General features: G+C 35.0%; 1 protein-coding gene across 1 annotated transcript; it reads left to right on the forward strand.

Annotated features, from left to right (window-relative positions):
• The first annotated feature begins 22 nt into the window (after nt 1-22).
• LOC128227467 (methyltransferase-like protein 25B) lies at nt 23-12,264 on the forward strand. The gene is made up of 12 exons (XM_052938038.1): nt 23-144; nt 2,576-2,691; nt 3,381-3,484; nt 3,884-3,943; nt 4,661-4,740; nt 5,054-5,214; nt 5,347-5,380; nt 5,568-6,274; nt 6,670-6,797; nt 8,061-8,193; nt 11,263-11,453; nt 11,955-12,264. The coding sequence occupies exons 1-12, from the start codon at nt 40-42 to the stop codon at nt 12,041-12,043; spliced, it is 1,908 nt and encodes a 635-aa protein (XP_052793998.1). The 5' UTR covers nt 23-39; the 3' UTR covers nt 12,044-12,264.
• The last annotated feature ends 2,083 nt before the right edge of the window (nt 12,265-14,347 follow it).

The following is a 14,347-nucleotide window of genomic DNA, read 5'->3' on the forward strand; positions in this document are numbered from 1 at the left end:
GGGTGTGATAGACGCTAGCCATTAATAGCGTCCGCTGAGATGATTGAAATTTCGGAAGAAAATGTTAAACTTATTCAAAAATATTTAAATGGCATTGTACAGTTTTTGTATATCAATAGATGGATTTTAGATGCATACGTTTCGGTAATCAGCTTATTTAAAATAATAATAAGACACCGTAGAAAAATCATATGTAATGTATTTTCGCGAGATGAAGGAATTGCGATATCCAGGTTACAGATCACTATTCATTATCTAGTGAATTGACCGATTTGTACAATAAAGATCACTCATTTCTAGTATTTCACGACTCCCAAAACGATATATGCTGTGAAAGTTTCACTTGTTAACTGAACATTATACAACTCGGCCTAAAAGCGTATTAGGGGGTAGTCTAAAATAGACGTGTTATACGGGATTCTTTCAATCCCTAACTTCTAAACGAGTTTGTGCAAAAAACAGGGGTGTTTTGAAAAATATTGAAATTGTATTAAGCTAAGGCCTAAAAAAAAAAAAACATTTAGTTCGGGTTACCCGACCCTACCTACGGAATAGGCACCGACCCTACCGTTTTTATAGTCAGTTTGAAAAAAAAATGAAAAATGAAAAAAAAAAAAAAAAAAAAAATCTCGTTTTTTTTAAATTGCTTTTTAATATTAAGTTTAAACCTTAAATGCTTATACAGAAGATAGCTTTAACACCATTCTCCAATGATGAAAATTATTTTCTTATATAAAACCTTATAAAAAAAATAAATAAAAAAAATAAAAAGCCTACCTACCCTACCTATTTTTTTTAAGGATGTAACCCTAACCAAACAATTTTTTTTTTTAGGCCTTAGATATATATGGTTTTAAGGTTTATATTCATATTTTACCATGTAATTGAGAAGTTATTTTGAACAAAACAAGCATTTAATGCATTAAAACACATTATTTACCTTTCCAATAAAACGAAAGTTGACTGACACAGACAACAATTATGCCAAGTGGAACAACTGGACCCAATCGTAATAACTCGGCCGCCTCCGACAAGTTTCGAGATAGACCTCGTTAATACAAACGTAACAACTCGGCCATGGCTGAAATGTTCAAATTATTTTAAAACTGTGCCCTGAAGCCTTGCAGGTGCCCTTCATGTATATATCGATATGTTTTGACAGCAAGAACTGAAAAAAACACGTCAAACTCATAATTATTTGTAGGATATGACATTTTTTTTTATGGGACTGATATAAAATAACGTAATCTGGTAATATTTCTTGTTTTTATGATATTTTTTAGATGCTAAATGCTTTAACCCGGAATCCTGATCAGAATAACTACCTACTTTTGATACTAAACAATTTGTACGTGAAGGATTTGCCATATCAAAAATCGTAAAAAAAATCCGTAAACATACAATTATTTGGACTAATTAGGGGGTAGTCCACCTAAATGGCCGTCAACGAGTATTTTGAGGATTTTTTTACTATGGCAGACTTGTCACATCCACCATCCCAGCAGAAAGAAGCCAATGGTCCTTGCGCAGAGAATTCTCGCGGCCACGATTTTGAAATTATCTCCTTTATAAATTCAAATTTCTACGAAAATATTATTGCCTACTATTAAACACATATTTATTTATGTCATTATGCCAAAAAACATGTTCATATATCATAAACAGTTACATGTGTCACTTGTTTATCAAGTATCCCGATATCTGTAAATCTGGGACAAATCTGACAGGTTGTGTACATGTATAAAAGGGTATGCATGACCCAGAATATATTTATGTGAAAATAACGACTCTAATGACAAATTCAATCCAGTTTAAATCACTGTTGGGTATATATAGAACAATTTTGTCATTATTATTCAACATAGATGCATAATATTACTTTATATTCTTTTGCCAGGTGATAAATGGTAGAGAGTTGTAGCGTTATAGGGATACATAAGAAATGTCAAAATAATAAAAAAAGTATCCCTGATCGCTCATTATTGTAGCTAAATTGGGGGAGGAGTATAGTGTGTGTGCTAGAACCAGCTGCCCGGTTAGCCCAGTTGGTCAGAGCTCCGTGTAAGTGTTACAGCGGTCGCGGGTTCGAGCCACACAACGGGCGCACTTTTAAAGTTAACTTTAATAAGAAGAATAAAATTGGTTAAATGTAGCCAATATGCAATCGATAAAATTACGCAAGTTGTGTAAAACAATGGGGTGAAAATGTGAAATAAAAAAGTAGATTGAGTAGATGATACTAGATTCACGGCTTGGAAACTTTCCTCTATGTCTATATAGATTATTTTGAATGAATGTGAGAGGCGAGATTTTATCTGATATCCGATTAAACTGGAAATTAACCGAGATCACTGATTATCTCCCCCCCCCCCCCCCCCACAACAACATGATGTACAGACTGCTCTAATTGCTATGTTCATGTGGGTATTAAAACAATGACCCCTTGTATTGCAACAAAACTAATACACACTCAACCTTGTTGGTCCTGGTGGCATTTTATAACCCTTTATTATTATTGATATTTCATTGATTCAATATATATATCATAAAATATAAAGCTTTTATTTTCTTTCAGGACTTTTACTTTAAAAATCATTGGGATAGACTACCAAGCCAATGGCAACAGTCACTGGAAATTTTGGAACCTGAGGAATTAGCAGAGCTGTTGACTGCAGGACCAATATGTAGAAGGTAAATTTTACAATATTGTCTGTTTTCCCTCCCGACATATGAATGTTTTTCAATTGTCATGACACCAAACCACCTTGATATAAATATTCAAAACTGATAAAACAATGCCAAGATGTACTAGTCATGTATGACCCTGGACAAACTAATTCACCCTGACTTTATTTCAATATATATTAAACAAATAGTATTGGCTATGTAGTTAACATCTGTGCAGTTAAAAAATACCGGTACTTTTTTAATACTGCTAATGGCTAATAAAAAGTTGTTGTCAAACTTAAGGTATTTTCTAATGAACAGCATCATGGTTCTAACTTTCCCCTTTTTGTGGATGATTAAAAATGCTTTTTAGAAAAATATGAAGAAATGAGTTTGAAGCTATTTCAACCTTGAGTAAAAAAAGTTGGTGAAATATTATTTAGGTGATGAAGTTGTGCACCTAGGGTTTGTTTCCTGCTGCACTTAGTAAAACCAGAGTTATAGTTGTTAAATTAGCAAAAATTGGCATTTCTGGATTTCCGTCGATCAAAACTCCAAAGCTATTTCACATAGTCATGCAACGTGGGGGAATGTTGTTCAGGTGATGAAGTTGTGCACCCGAGTTTTTTCTGCTGCACATAGTACAACCAGAGGTATGGCCCTTGAATTAGCAAAAATTGTTTTTAATTTTCTATTTCTGTATTATGTTTCAGACAGACACTGCCCTTGTCACTGTTGTGTTTTAGAGCCTGTTGTCAAAACTTTGCATTGAACAGAAATGTCCAAGATACTAAAAGTGTTTGTCAACAAATCAGAGGTATTTGTATTTTGCTTTGGAAGCAATTAATTCACATTATGCCATGCATAAACGCAGTGTAATCATGCTCAGAAGGAAACTTACAAATCCTTTAATGTCAAACTCTAGCCGGTTTCCATCTCAGGGTGGAAAGCAAGGGTGGTAACATAAATGATGGATGCCATAAACATTGTTTCACTCTCCTAAAAGTTGCTAGGGGCAAAGAGGCAGTCCATCTTGACTAAGTATTTCTTTATCGCCGCTAACGATTAGCCATGCATGTGAAAGCTTTCTGCCTTTATTAATTTCATCATTATTCTACATTTAAATTTAGTATGACATTTACCATGGTAATGATTTATTTGTCATTTGCTTCAAATATGTCAACTTAAAGACCTATATGTTTAAAATAACTTTCAGGAAAATATTCACCTCTCAGAGAAGATGAGCTCACACCAAGTGCTGTGCTACATCCAACAGGTAAGCATGTATAGTTTAATCTTTATATACAAAAATATAATTCTAGACATTGTTTACAATTTGCAAGGACTTTTTTAGCGAATTTTGTAATTTGGTGAATTGTGCAAGGATTTGAAACTTAGGGCAATCATGACTATCTAAATGTTTGCAAACATTTGGAGTGATTCATTTTCAATTTTGCATAAGCGCATCACTTGGGACTCTCATATTTCGCAACCATGGGTCCTGAGCAAAAATATAAGAGTCCCAAGTGTTATTTAGTTACATATTACTTTACAAAATGTCACAAGGATGGACTTATTTGTTAATAATCGGTCCTCAGGATGCCCAGAACAATGAATCACTGCATTAGTAAATTAATAAATCTATTAAGCTAGGTTTTAGATTTGGGACCTGATAGATTAGCAATCTGCAGTAACTGATTAAAACAATGTAGATATTAGGACACTGCAATACAAGCTGAATATACATGTAGATACAATGAATCTAATGTGAAACTTAATGCTTATGTAAAATAAGCCAACATAAGACATGCAAAACCATTAACACAGGCAATACCTGTACTTTGCTCTTGTTTCAGATTTTTTTTCATTGAAATATACATATGCATATATATAATATACATGATGTCTTTGTGAGTCAAATTGGAAATTAAATATTTTGAAGCATAAGGAATTTTAAAGCATAACATATTCTAGTTGTTTACTTTTGTTTCAGAGAGTGGCGGCCAGTTGCATGCCTACTTCAGGAAGCATGTGAAACCAAAGAAACAGCATGAAATAACTAATCTTGGCAAGGTGAGGCTTGACAATATTTCAAATTCCTAGCCATCATTGTTTCCTCTTTATTACCTGCCAGAAGTGTCAGAGTTATACTTGAGACCTCGGCCATTAAGTCAAAGCCCAGTGTTATGCAGTATTGTGCGTAGAAAATATTGCTGTCCTGTTCAATTCCTTAAAGTTAAATCCAAACCCATAAAAAACAATTTAATTAAAAATTGAAAGTTTAAACCATGATTTTGTAAGAATCAATAAAGATGTAAATAAAATTATATGTTATATTGCATGTTGTACATGTAATGTATAAATGCTATTTCACATTCAATTGTAGGTAATTTATGAATTGTCGCGAGAGATCGGGTGTGACCATGTGGTTGATGTGGGCTCAGGGCTGGGACATCTCGCCCGACTGCTGGCATTTGGGTTCGGGCTCAATGTCACGTCAGTGGAGGCTGCGGACACTCATGCACCAAAGGCCACCAAATATGACCGGTTTGTATGTTACATAAGTTTGGTACAATATGAAACTAGTTGTTACATCTGTATTCATCTGACAGAATACTTCATGAAATGGACCCATTTTATTTGAAATGTCATGATATTAGATGCATGTTATGTCTTCAGGGAAATTGATAGGGAGATGAAGAAAAAGATGGAGGTAATGTATACTCTGGAAACTCTTTAAATTTAAATATAATTTACTGGGAAAATGAAATAAAGTCTTGAAAAGAAATTGTTGATCTATTTAAATTGCCACTTTTAATTAGTACCTATAATTATCTACCATTCAACTGTGCATTCACTTTAATCGATTATCTTCTTATTGTTTGCTAATTGTATCACAGCTAACAGGCAGTGTTGCTCCTATGCCTCACCATGTGACCAGCATGATCTACCCCCATATGGGCACTCAACAGTTCATGCAAGTCTTGGCTGGGCCTAGCAAGGAGTGGAACCAAAGCACTATTACAAGCCTCACAGGGTCAATTCTTGAAAGTACATGTAACTCAGCAGAGAAATCATCAACATTCATGCAAGGGGTTCAAGCTGAATCAGATAAGACAGAAAAACAATGTGTTCAAAATAGTGATACTGATAGGATGATGGGTAAATCAGGAGATCAAGCTAACAAAAGACACAGTGGTGAAGACTTTGAGTGTGAGATAAATACCAAAACTTTGAAATCAAAACACCAAGTGATATGTTATCCAGAAATATCAACTCAAAATCAAAACATTGACCAAATATGCTCATATGAACATTCACACAACAGAAGCTCAGAGCAAATGTCAAAGGAAGCAGATGAGAATTCTGACTGTAAAGATGAGGAAAATGTCATTATAAATCAAAATGAGAAATCAAGCGTCAAAGACTGTGAGCAGCAGGCCCAGTCATCACTCGGAAACAATGGAGAGAAAGCAAGGTTTATCCTGACTGGCCTTCATGCATGTGGGGATCTCACAGCCACATTTCTCAGGTTCTATGTCAATTGTGAAGCTGCTGTGGGACTCGCCTCTGTTGGATGCTGCTACATGAAACTCTCTGACAGCAGGTATTCAACAAATACAATGCACATTAAAATGATTTATTTAATTTCCTGATTGATCAATTGTTTTCATTCACGTATGAACCACAACTCTGAAATCTTGATTGTAGTGTTTATATTTACATTCATTTTTTTGCAAATTTTGTCAGCAATAATCCTATTACAATGCTGAAAGATAAAGTTTCCATGACAATTGAATGAAGCATCAAATTTGTTATTTTGGATCAAGTTAAATATTCACAATGTGCAGATGCTGTCCAACTTCCCAATGTGGTTCTATGGACTTGGATGTTTTAAAACTTGGGATGTCATTGAATATCTGGATAATAATTTTGGATAAAAATTGCAGTATCTTGATTAAAAGAAAGTTGATGTATAGATTTTTGTGCTGACTGTTTCAGCACCAGAGCCAATGATCTGGGTTATCCAATGAGTGAGTATGTGGCTAGTCTACCTGACCACCAGCAGTCCTATGCTTCCAGGGAATTGGCCTGCCATTTTGCAGACACCTACTACAATAGACTGAAAGGTATTCCCTAATAAACATAACTTATGAATTTGTTGCGTTTCAAAAGGATTGAAAATTAATGTAGCAAAATATAAAGAAACTAGGGATGCAAACGAATATTCGAATATTCGAATATTCGATCGAACGTTTAATATTCGAATGTCAAAATTGGTATTCGAATATTCGATGCTTTTTGTTTGGTAAATATAATAATAAACCTTTTTCCTACATCTGTGCTGTTGTATATATTAGCATGTCTTGTTTTTACAACGATTGGCCTCTAATTGCCAGAGGCGTGACGTGATGACACTATACCGGTACACGCGTCATATGTTAATTAGGGACACATAGTTGTAGACTATAAACAGTACCCGTAATTTTACAAAAACTGGCTATAAGACAAGTGGCATCAAACAACTTTCAATCATTTCGGTAAATTCTAATGACCATTATTGGATAATAAACGGAATCGGCAACCAAAGTGGTGTCATTGCTGTCAATTAAGCTGTGCAGTATTGCTCAAATCGCCGTAATGATATGGATGACATGTGCTAGTTATATGCTGTTTTCCATGTTTCGATATAACATTCGTGCTTTGAAATGTAACTGTATAGAATAGCAATTTAGGTCATTGTTATACAATAGATGGGTCAATATTCAGGGTTATTTTCGTTTTATTATTTATCTGATTTCCGAGTAGGTTTGGTGTTTTCATAGTTATATTTAGTAGATGTCAATCCCAGAACGAGGCCGCTCGTCCTACAGAACGACCCGTTGGTGCATCATGACATTCAACCAGGCATTTACGATCTTCGCCTTTTTCAGTGGCTATTGCTTTTGTTCGATATTTTTGTAAATGGGGAATTTCATTGCCAATGTTTGGAAAAATCCGGGTCCTTCGCGGATACCGGCTACAACGAAGAAGGGTTAAAATGCCCCGGCTATTACTAAAGCAAACAATAAAAGTTGTTTAATACAATTCTTATACATTCATATTGGTAATCGAATATTCGAATATTCGATCGAAAGAATTAACGAATATTCGAATATCAATTTTGCCATTCGTTTGCATCCCTAAAAGAAACAGATTGGATAATTGGCTATACATGTTTAAACTTCTTTGAAGGAATAGTGAAATGTTTCTGAAAGCCTTATGCATTTTGGGTGTTTTCATCTGTACTTCAGAGTGTAATTGTTATAAGATTTGAAATAATGTTCAACATTTTTATTTTAGTGGTTTAAAGTGAAACTTGTCCGACAGTGAATATTTGTTCTTACATTTAGCCAACTCCCCACACCTGATGATCCACAGTTACCGTGCAGCTCTAGAGTGGCTGGCCAATCAACTGAGTCCCGGCTTCCTAAGGACTGCTGTACAGATACCAGCAAAGAAAACTAACAACATGGACTTTAACAGGTGAACTTTACATTATACCTGAAAAAAGTTAACTGTGCCTGATTAGAAATTGTCCTCAATGATCCACATTGCAGAAAATCATTGGAGCCACAATTTATGCATTGAAAATTCGCAAATGGGTCTTCATTATGGTGCCAATGAGTTGAAAATGGAGGTAAACAGTGAGTATGTTCCGCGGGTTTTTCCTTTTCAGATGCTTTTATGCCTTTTTGTGATTCTTCTGCATAGTTTTTTAGATTTTTTTCTAATGTTTTGCTGGGCTTCGGTTTTTTACTGTGAACTATATTTGGTGTAAAATTTCCAAATAAACTTAGTTTGGAAGATATTTTACAATTTGTTATAAGGGCTATTCCAGTTAAACATATGTCCCACCCCAGGACGGCAAAATAAAGAAATTCTGTAGGGGGTAGGTCTTTTTCTTAATTTGCTACTGTAGGGGGTGGTGATAAGTCCAATTTCGCTTCTATAGGGGGGCGTCATTTTCTTTTTTGCTTCTGACCGTATCTGCTCATTTATATTCACTGCCCGATGGTGAAATACCGGTTTTTTTATCCATATAACAAATTTTACCGAACGTCGTGTACAGAATTGGTTTGGATACAAATTTTCGCGATATTACGAGTCGGTTCCGCGGTACCGGAAATCAGAAGAAGTTGCGTCCCTTGACAACAAGATGGCGGAGGCGCCAGAATTTGTAAAGTCGTGGTCGAAGACCAACCTACAAAATTGGCTAGAAACCAATAGTTGCGCCGCATGTGTGGATACGTTTCGTGGTAAGTATACCAAATTGCAGTGTTCGACACTAACGGGGTCCCGGGATCCCGAGGACACCAGTTTTTCAGGAGGGACACCTGAACTTCAAAGTCCGGTATTCCGTCAGGACACTTAAAGTTCTGACTGATAAACGCTAAATATCAATAAATAAGTAGCATTTAATTAATTTATTACCTAAATTCGGGCTCCCTAAATTTCTTGACAGCACATGTCAAAACAATATTATTAATTATCATTATCGGACTCATCAAAGCGAAAGTATAGCTGACTATTTGACTATAGTTACGTCATGAATCTATAAATAAACAGGTCATTTCACAGGCGCATGCAGGTTAACGCTTCCGTTTTGTTGTTTACATTTTAAACAAGGTCAGAGCTGACAGAGGTTTATTATCGGTAAAATACTTATGTGGAATTGTTTTGCTTATGTGTCAGAACCGCCCAAAAAGATGCCAACTCTGATGATACCTTTTATATAATATGATGCGACCTTTGAGTATTTACAGTAACATTTACGACACAAAAGAACTGCATCCTACATTCAGCATTCTTTGTTAATTGGCATTCAACTTATCAATATTCTTTGTTAATTTTAAAGACATATATTTTATGCCTTGATAAAAAATAATAGAAATAAAATGTGCAGGGTTTTATTCATTAATTCAATAAATTTATAAAATTTTATGACTTTTTGGCGCGAAAATTAACATGTATACACAATTTTTGGTCGTCTGCTCTTCCAGTATGCACTACGACTGTTGGGCAGTCTGATTGATTTATCAACAGCTCTACTAAATATTGATTGGAGTTTTCACAAGCCAGATGTAATATTCCTACAGTACAGTTTCTTAATGAAAAGCACCGACATTTGACAAGACCCTGAACCATGATGTATTTTATGCGTATTTTCCAAAAATCTAAAAATAGTAACAACAAAAAAGTTTTTGTTTACATTGTATCCATCTCTGTTTTTGACTGAAAACAAAAGGGACTTAGACATTCTCCCGCTTTTGAACCCAATCTACCAACTTAGAGACCAAAATATACCTCACTGCCATTCAGTGCTACTAACCTGTCATTACATGCTGCTGAAAACATGTATACTAATTATGGTGGTTTATACTTGCATTACAAATTGAAAAGTAAAAGGATGTTGAATTTAATATTAAAACAGGCTCAACAATGAAAAAATGTAAAAAGTGGAAGGGACTCCTAATTTCAGGAAGGGACACCTGATTTCAAATGTTGGTGTCCCTTCGGGATCCCTTGGAAAAATGGTTAGTGTCGACCCCTGAAATTGACAACAGTTGTCTAGAATTTTATTAGAAATCATAATTTGTATGTATTGCGTAAATGTTATAAATCCGAATGTTTCGTCCCCTTAACATTTCGACCACAAGTTATTTTTAGGTTGTATATAATTACATGGGTGAAAGTTTCAGCCTCATGTGGCTTAATATGCACTTATAGCAACATATGAAGAAACAAGAGAACCGTGGTGTGTAGGTTATAGTCCATATAATGGAAAATAACCAAATTTATTAATGGAAAATAACCAAATTTATTACAAGCAAAGCCCAGTAATAAGTTTTGTTATTTTCCATTACATGAGCTGTAACCGACTTATAGTTCACCCTAGTTTCTAAGCCAATCATAGAACAAGGCCGTATACAGCGTGCCCATTGGCTGCTCGAAGTTCATTTGGCGCGCGCCATGTCTGTTGACCTAGTTATAATAATTAACTTATTGGGTGCAGATGTGATCTTATATGAAACCTATTCGAGCAAAGATTTGAAAATCTCTGGGTGATGATTGGCTTAGAAACTAGGGTGAGCTATAAGGTCCTATATAGCTCACCTGATCAAAGAGTTACAAAAGAGTAATTGCAAATAATCTTTGCATATAGACGTATAAAAAAATAAACTTCTCAAGGGGGTCCGAATTTGCTCAGAAAATATTCTAAAGGGGGTTCTTTTCTCATCAAATAAACTTCTGAAGGGGGATGGTCCATTTTGAAAGTGCCTTCCTGGGGTGGGACATATGTTTTACTGGAATAGCCCTAAGATAGATGACCACTTAAATTGTATGTTATCACCTGCAAAATACACGTTCATAAGGTAATCTAAAACTGATACTGGATTTAATCAACTGTTGGATAAATATTACTAGAAAATATTTGAACCCTTATTAAGTAAGTGATAACGTTCTTGCATAGTATATCTTCAGTTTTGTATGTTATCCTCCCTTGCCAAGATAGGCAGATATATGAATTCAATGATGAAGTCTTGCTTTCAGCTATGTTAGGCTAGGACTGGAGAAGCTGTGTATACCCACGTCGGACCTCACAGACGAGATGTTGGAGACAGCTAAAAAGATGAATGGCCACTGGAAGGATGTGGTGGCCTTCTACACAATACGCTTGGCACTCGCTCCTGTAGTGGAGAGCTTAGTTCTTCTGGACAGAATGATGTTTTTGTATGAGAAAGGTCAATATTGTGTGCTACATATAACCAACATAAATATTTCTTTGCAATACAGTGATCACTTCGGGTTTTTTCATCAGAAGCATTATTGTACCAAGGAAAGTGCTGTTGAAAATCTTTCTTAAGTATGAAATTGATCTTTGGGTTCAATAATAAAATTGCCAACTGATTATCTGATTTTCAAATACAACAGAAGTGGTGTACTGGGAGTCAAACCTAGAACATCTCTGTTAGCACTTAAACACTATTTGTATACACCAATTCACCCTATAACGTATTGAGATAGATTTTCTTATAATTAGTTTGGCATTTGGTCTTGTATCACACAGTCAATGACCTGGGACATGAGGCCAGTTTCTAAGCAATGTGGTACCCTATGATATATAATTATATTTTGTAAATAATAATAGCACATGGTTGCAGTACCAATGCTAATCAAACTAAAAAACCTCAACAAATAGTTATAATCACTTTGCTGACTTCTCAATTGTTTATTTGTTTCAGGCAACAGAAGTGTCATTGCTCCTATTTTTGATCCAAGCCTGTCTCCAAGAAACTTTGTTCTGTTATCATGGAAACAACATCATGAATGACACTGTACCACAAACAGATTTTGATATTGATATTTTTTTCACTAGACCACCGAGTAGTTTGCTTCAAAATTGTATGTTTTATTAAAACTATTTTGGAAAGTATCATTCAATGATTTGAAGTTATTTTGTTTTCAGATATATTTACAAACATTACTGTTTTATTTTGATATTATCATACTATTTCTTGTATATTATACATAAACAAATGTTAGTCAAGATGATTACTTCTTGTTCACTTATTAGTTTAACTATTAAATAGGTAAGGAGGTGATCAGGAGCTGTAGCTAGTTCCATATATCTCAAGTACATGTAATTTAAATGGAAGTTATGGCTCATTTAAGATGAAGACAATTTGGTTAAAACATCTTGTGAAGCCACTAGAAAGCACACAATATAACCATTGGGATGAAAGTCAAAATGACCATCACAATTCACATATTATCTCAGCAACCACCGAAGCCTATGACTGTCAAGGCTATAATTGCAAATGAAGTATGCGATTACTAAAGATGACAATGATGGTTGTGGTGGTGATGCTTATGGTGGTGGTGAAGATTATTATGATGAAGCACAAATTGGAAGGTTAATTTTGACACACAATAAAATATTAAAGACAAAAAACAACATTTAAGTAATGTATTAGTGTTTTAAAATCATTCACACGGATTAATAGGAGTTATGGTGCAGAAATCTTGATTGATAAGTACTTGTACCAAGTTATTTCCATGTCTCATTTGGTAATGGTTGGAGTTAAGAGCGCATCATCTGACCTATGTTTGGCCATGACCTTGAACTTCAATGAAGGCAATAAATTGACAAATTATGAAGCAGAGAATGGACATTTCACCCCTTAGTGTGGCCTTGACCTGGAAGGTATGTTGCTAGAACATGCCCTTTGCACATTAACTTGATGTTTTGAACATTCATTTCTCGAGTCATTTTAAAAACAATCTAGGTATTAAGGTCTATTGAAGAGACCACTAAATGGTGACAGACAGATCCACAAAGAAACAACTTTAAAAACACATTTCCATCAAGGCTAGTTAAGTGTTAGGGTTATATAACTGCTGATCCATATATTCTACACCCCATGCATGATGGCAAGCTGTTGTAACAAGTTCATGTTAGCAACATCTTACTTTTGCTCAAGTGTTTAAGCCTTTATCAAGGATCTGCTCTACACATATTGAAGTGTATAGATGAAACCCAGGCTACATGTTCAGTGTGTATACCACGTGGTAAATTACATCATAGATGCTAATTAGGAAGGCAAAATTTTGCTTTGAATGAAGACTGTAAACAAAGATAAGTTGACAATTTCTTCACCATTTTAAATGAAACAGCGCAAAAATGCTGCTTATGGAGGCCTGTCTTTGGCCTTTTCCCAAGTTTGTTTGAGAGTTTTTTTTTCTTTAAAAACCTCGACAAACCTTTTCACAAAACTGCTGCCTGATGGATCACTGTCAGTAAATTATTTTGGAAACTTGTCACCTTAAACTCGGGTAATACAATGAAGATGGGGCTTTTTAAGTGGCGTAGACTGCCCTTTGTTTCATTTAAAATGGTGAAAAAAGAAGAAGTTATCTTTCTTTCAAGTCCCATTCGAAGCAAAATGTTGCCTTTCAACGCAGCATTTTTCACGTAATTGATTACTTGGTATACACACACTGATGTTCTATTGAAATTCATGAAGCCTAAATGCAGACCCATGTTGGAAACAGGCCTGCTCAAGGTCCAAGTCGCAATACTTGGTCGCGTGTTTAGTATAAATATCAAGTCATCTCCGTATTTATATCCTACACCCAAGGGCTGTATATTGATGAACTTGTGCATATATTTGCTCATCAGGGTAAAATGCAGAAAATAGGTCTGCCTCGTGGTGTACGTCACAGTACTAGGTCAATGGTTGAGACTTGCATTTTGTGTCCGATCTGTATCTACTCCGACATCAATTAAAGGATTGTATTGCCACTTGGGTAACCTACTACACATTGAAACTGCACTGGCTCAAGGCCATGCCAATTTGGTAAGAATCGGCTTGCACCTAGGTTTTGAGCTCTGTAAGCCAAAAAAACAAACATTTTGGGCAGGCTAAAATAAACTGAATAAATTTCTGATGATTCTTGAAAAATGTGTTTGCTGAAGTGCAGCTATTTAAATCTGCAATGCATATGTCTCAGGCCTGCCATATATTGATTTTCCTTGCAGAATAAATTAACACAATCATAGTTTATCATAGAAAAAATTTGTTTGTTGTATATATATGCTGAATAAAAAATGTTAAGCACTGAAAGTGAAAACTGA

Source organism: Mya arenaria, chromosome 3, assembly GCF_026914265.1.
Source record: "Mya arenaria isolate MELC-2E11 chromosome 3, ASM2691426v1".
NCBI lineage: Eukaryota > Metazoa > Mollusca > Bivalvia > Myida > Myidae > Mya > Mya arenaria.

What these genes read in the sequence shown, in the direction of transcription:
- LOC128227467 (XM_052938038.1), top strand. Translation starts at nt 40, where the DNA reads ATGATTGAAATTTCGGAAGAAAATGTTAAACTTATTCAAAAATATTTA. An exon ending in AAGGCCACCAAATATGACCG is followed by an intron (nt 5,215 to 5,346) that starts GTTTGTATGTTA and finishes TTATGTCTTCAG; the next exon opens with GGAAATTGATAGGGAGATGA. An exon ending in ATGAAACTCTCTGACAGCAG is followed by an intron (nt 6,275 to 6,669) that starts GTATTCAACAAA and finishes TGACTGTTTCAG; the next exon opens with CACCAGAGCCAATGATCTGG.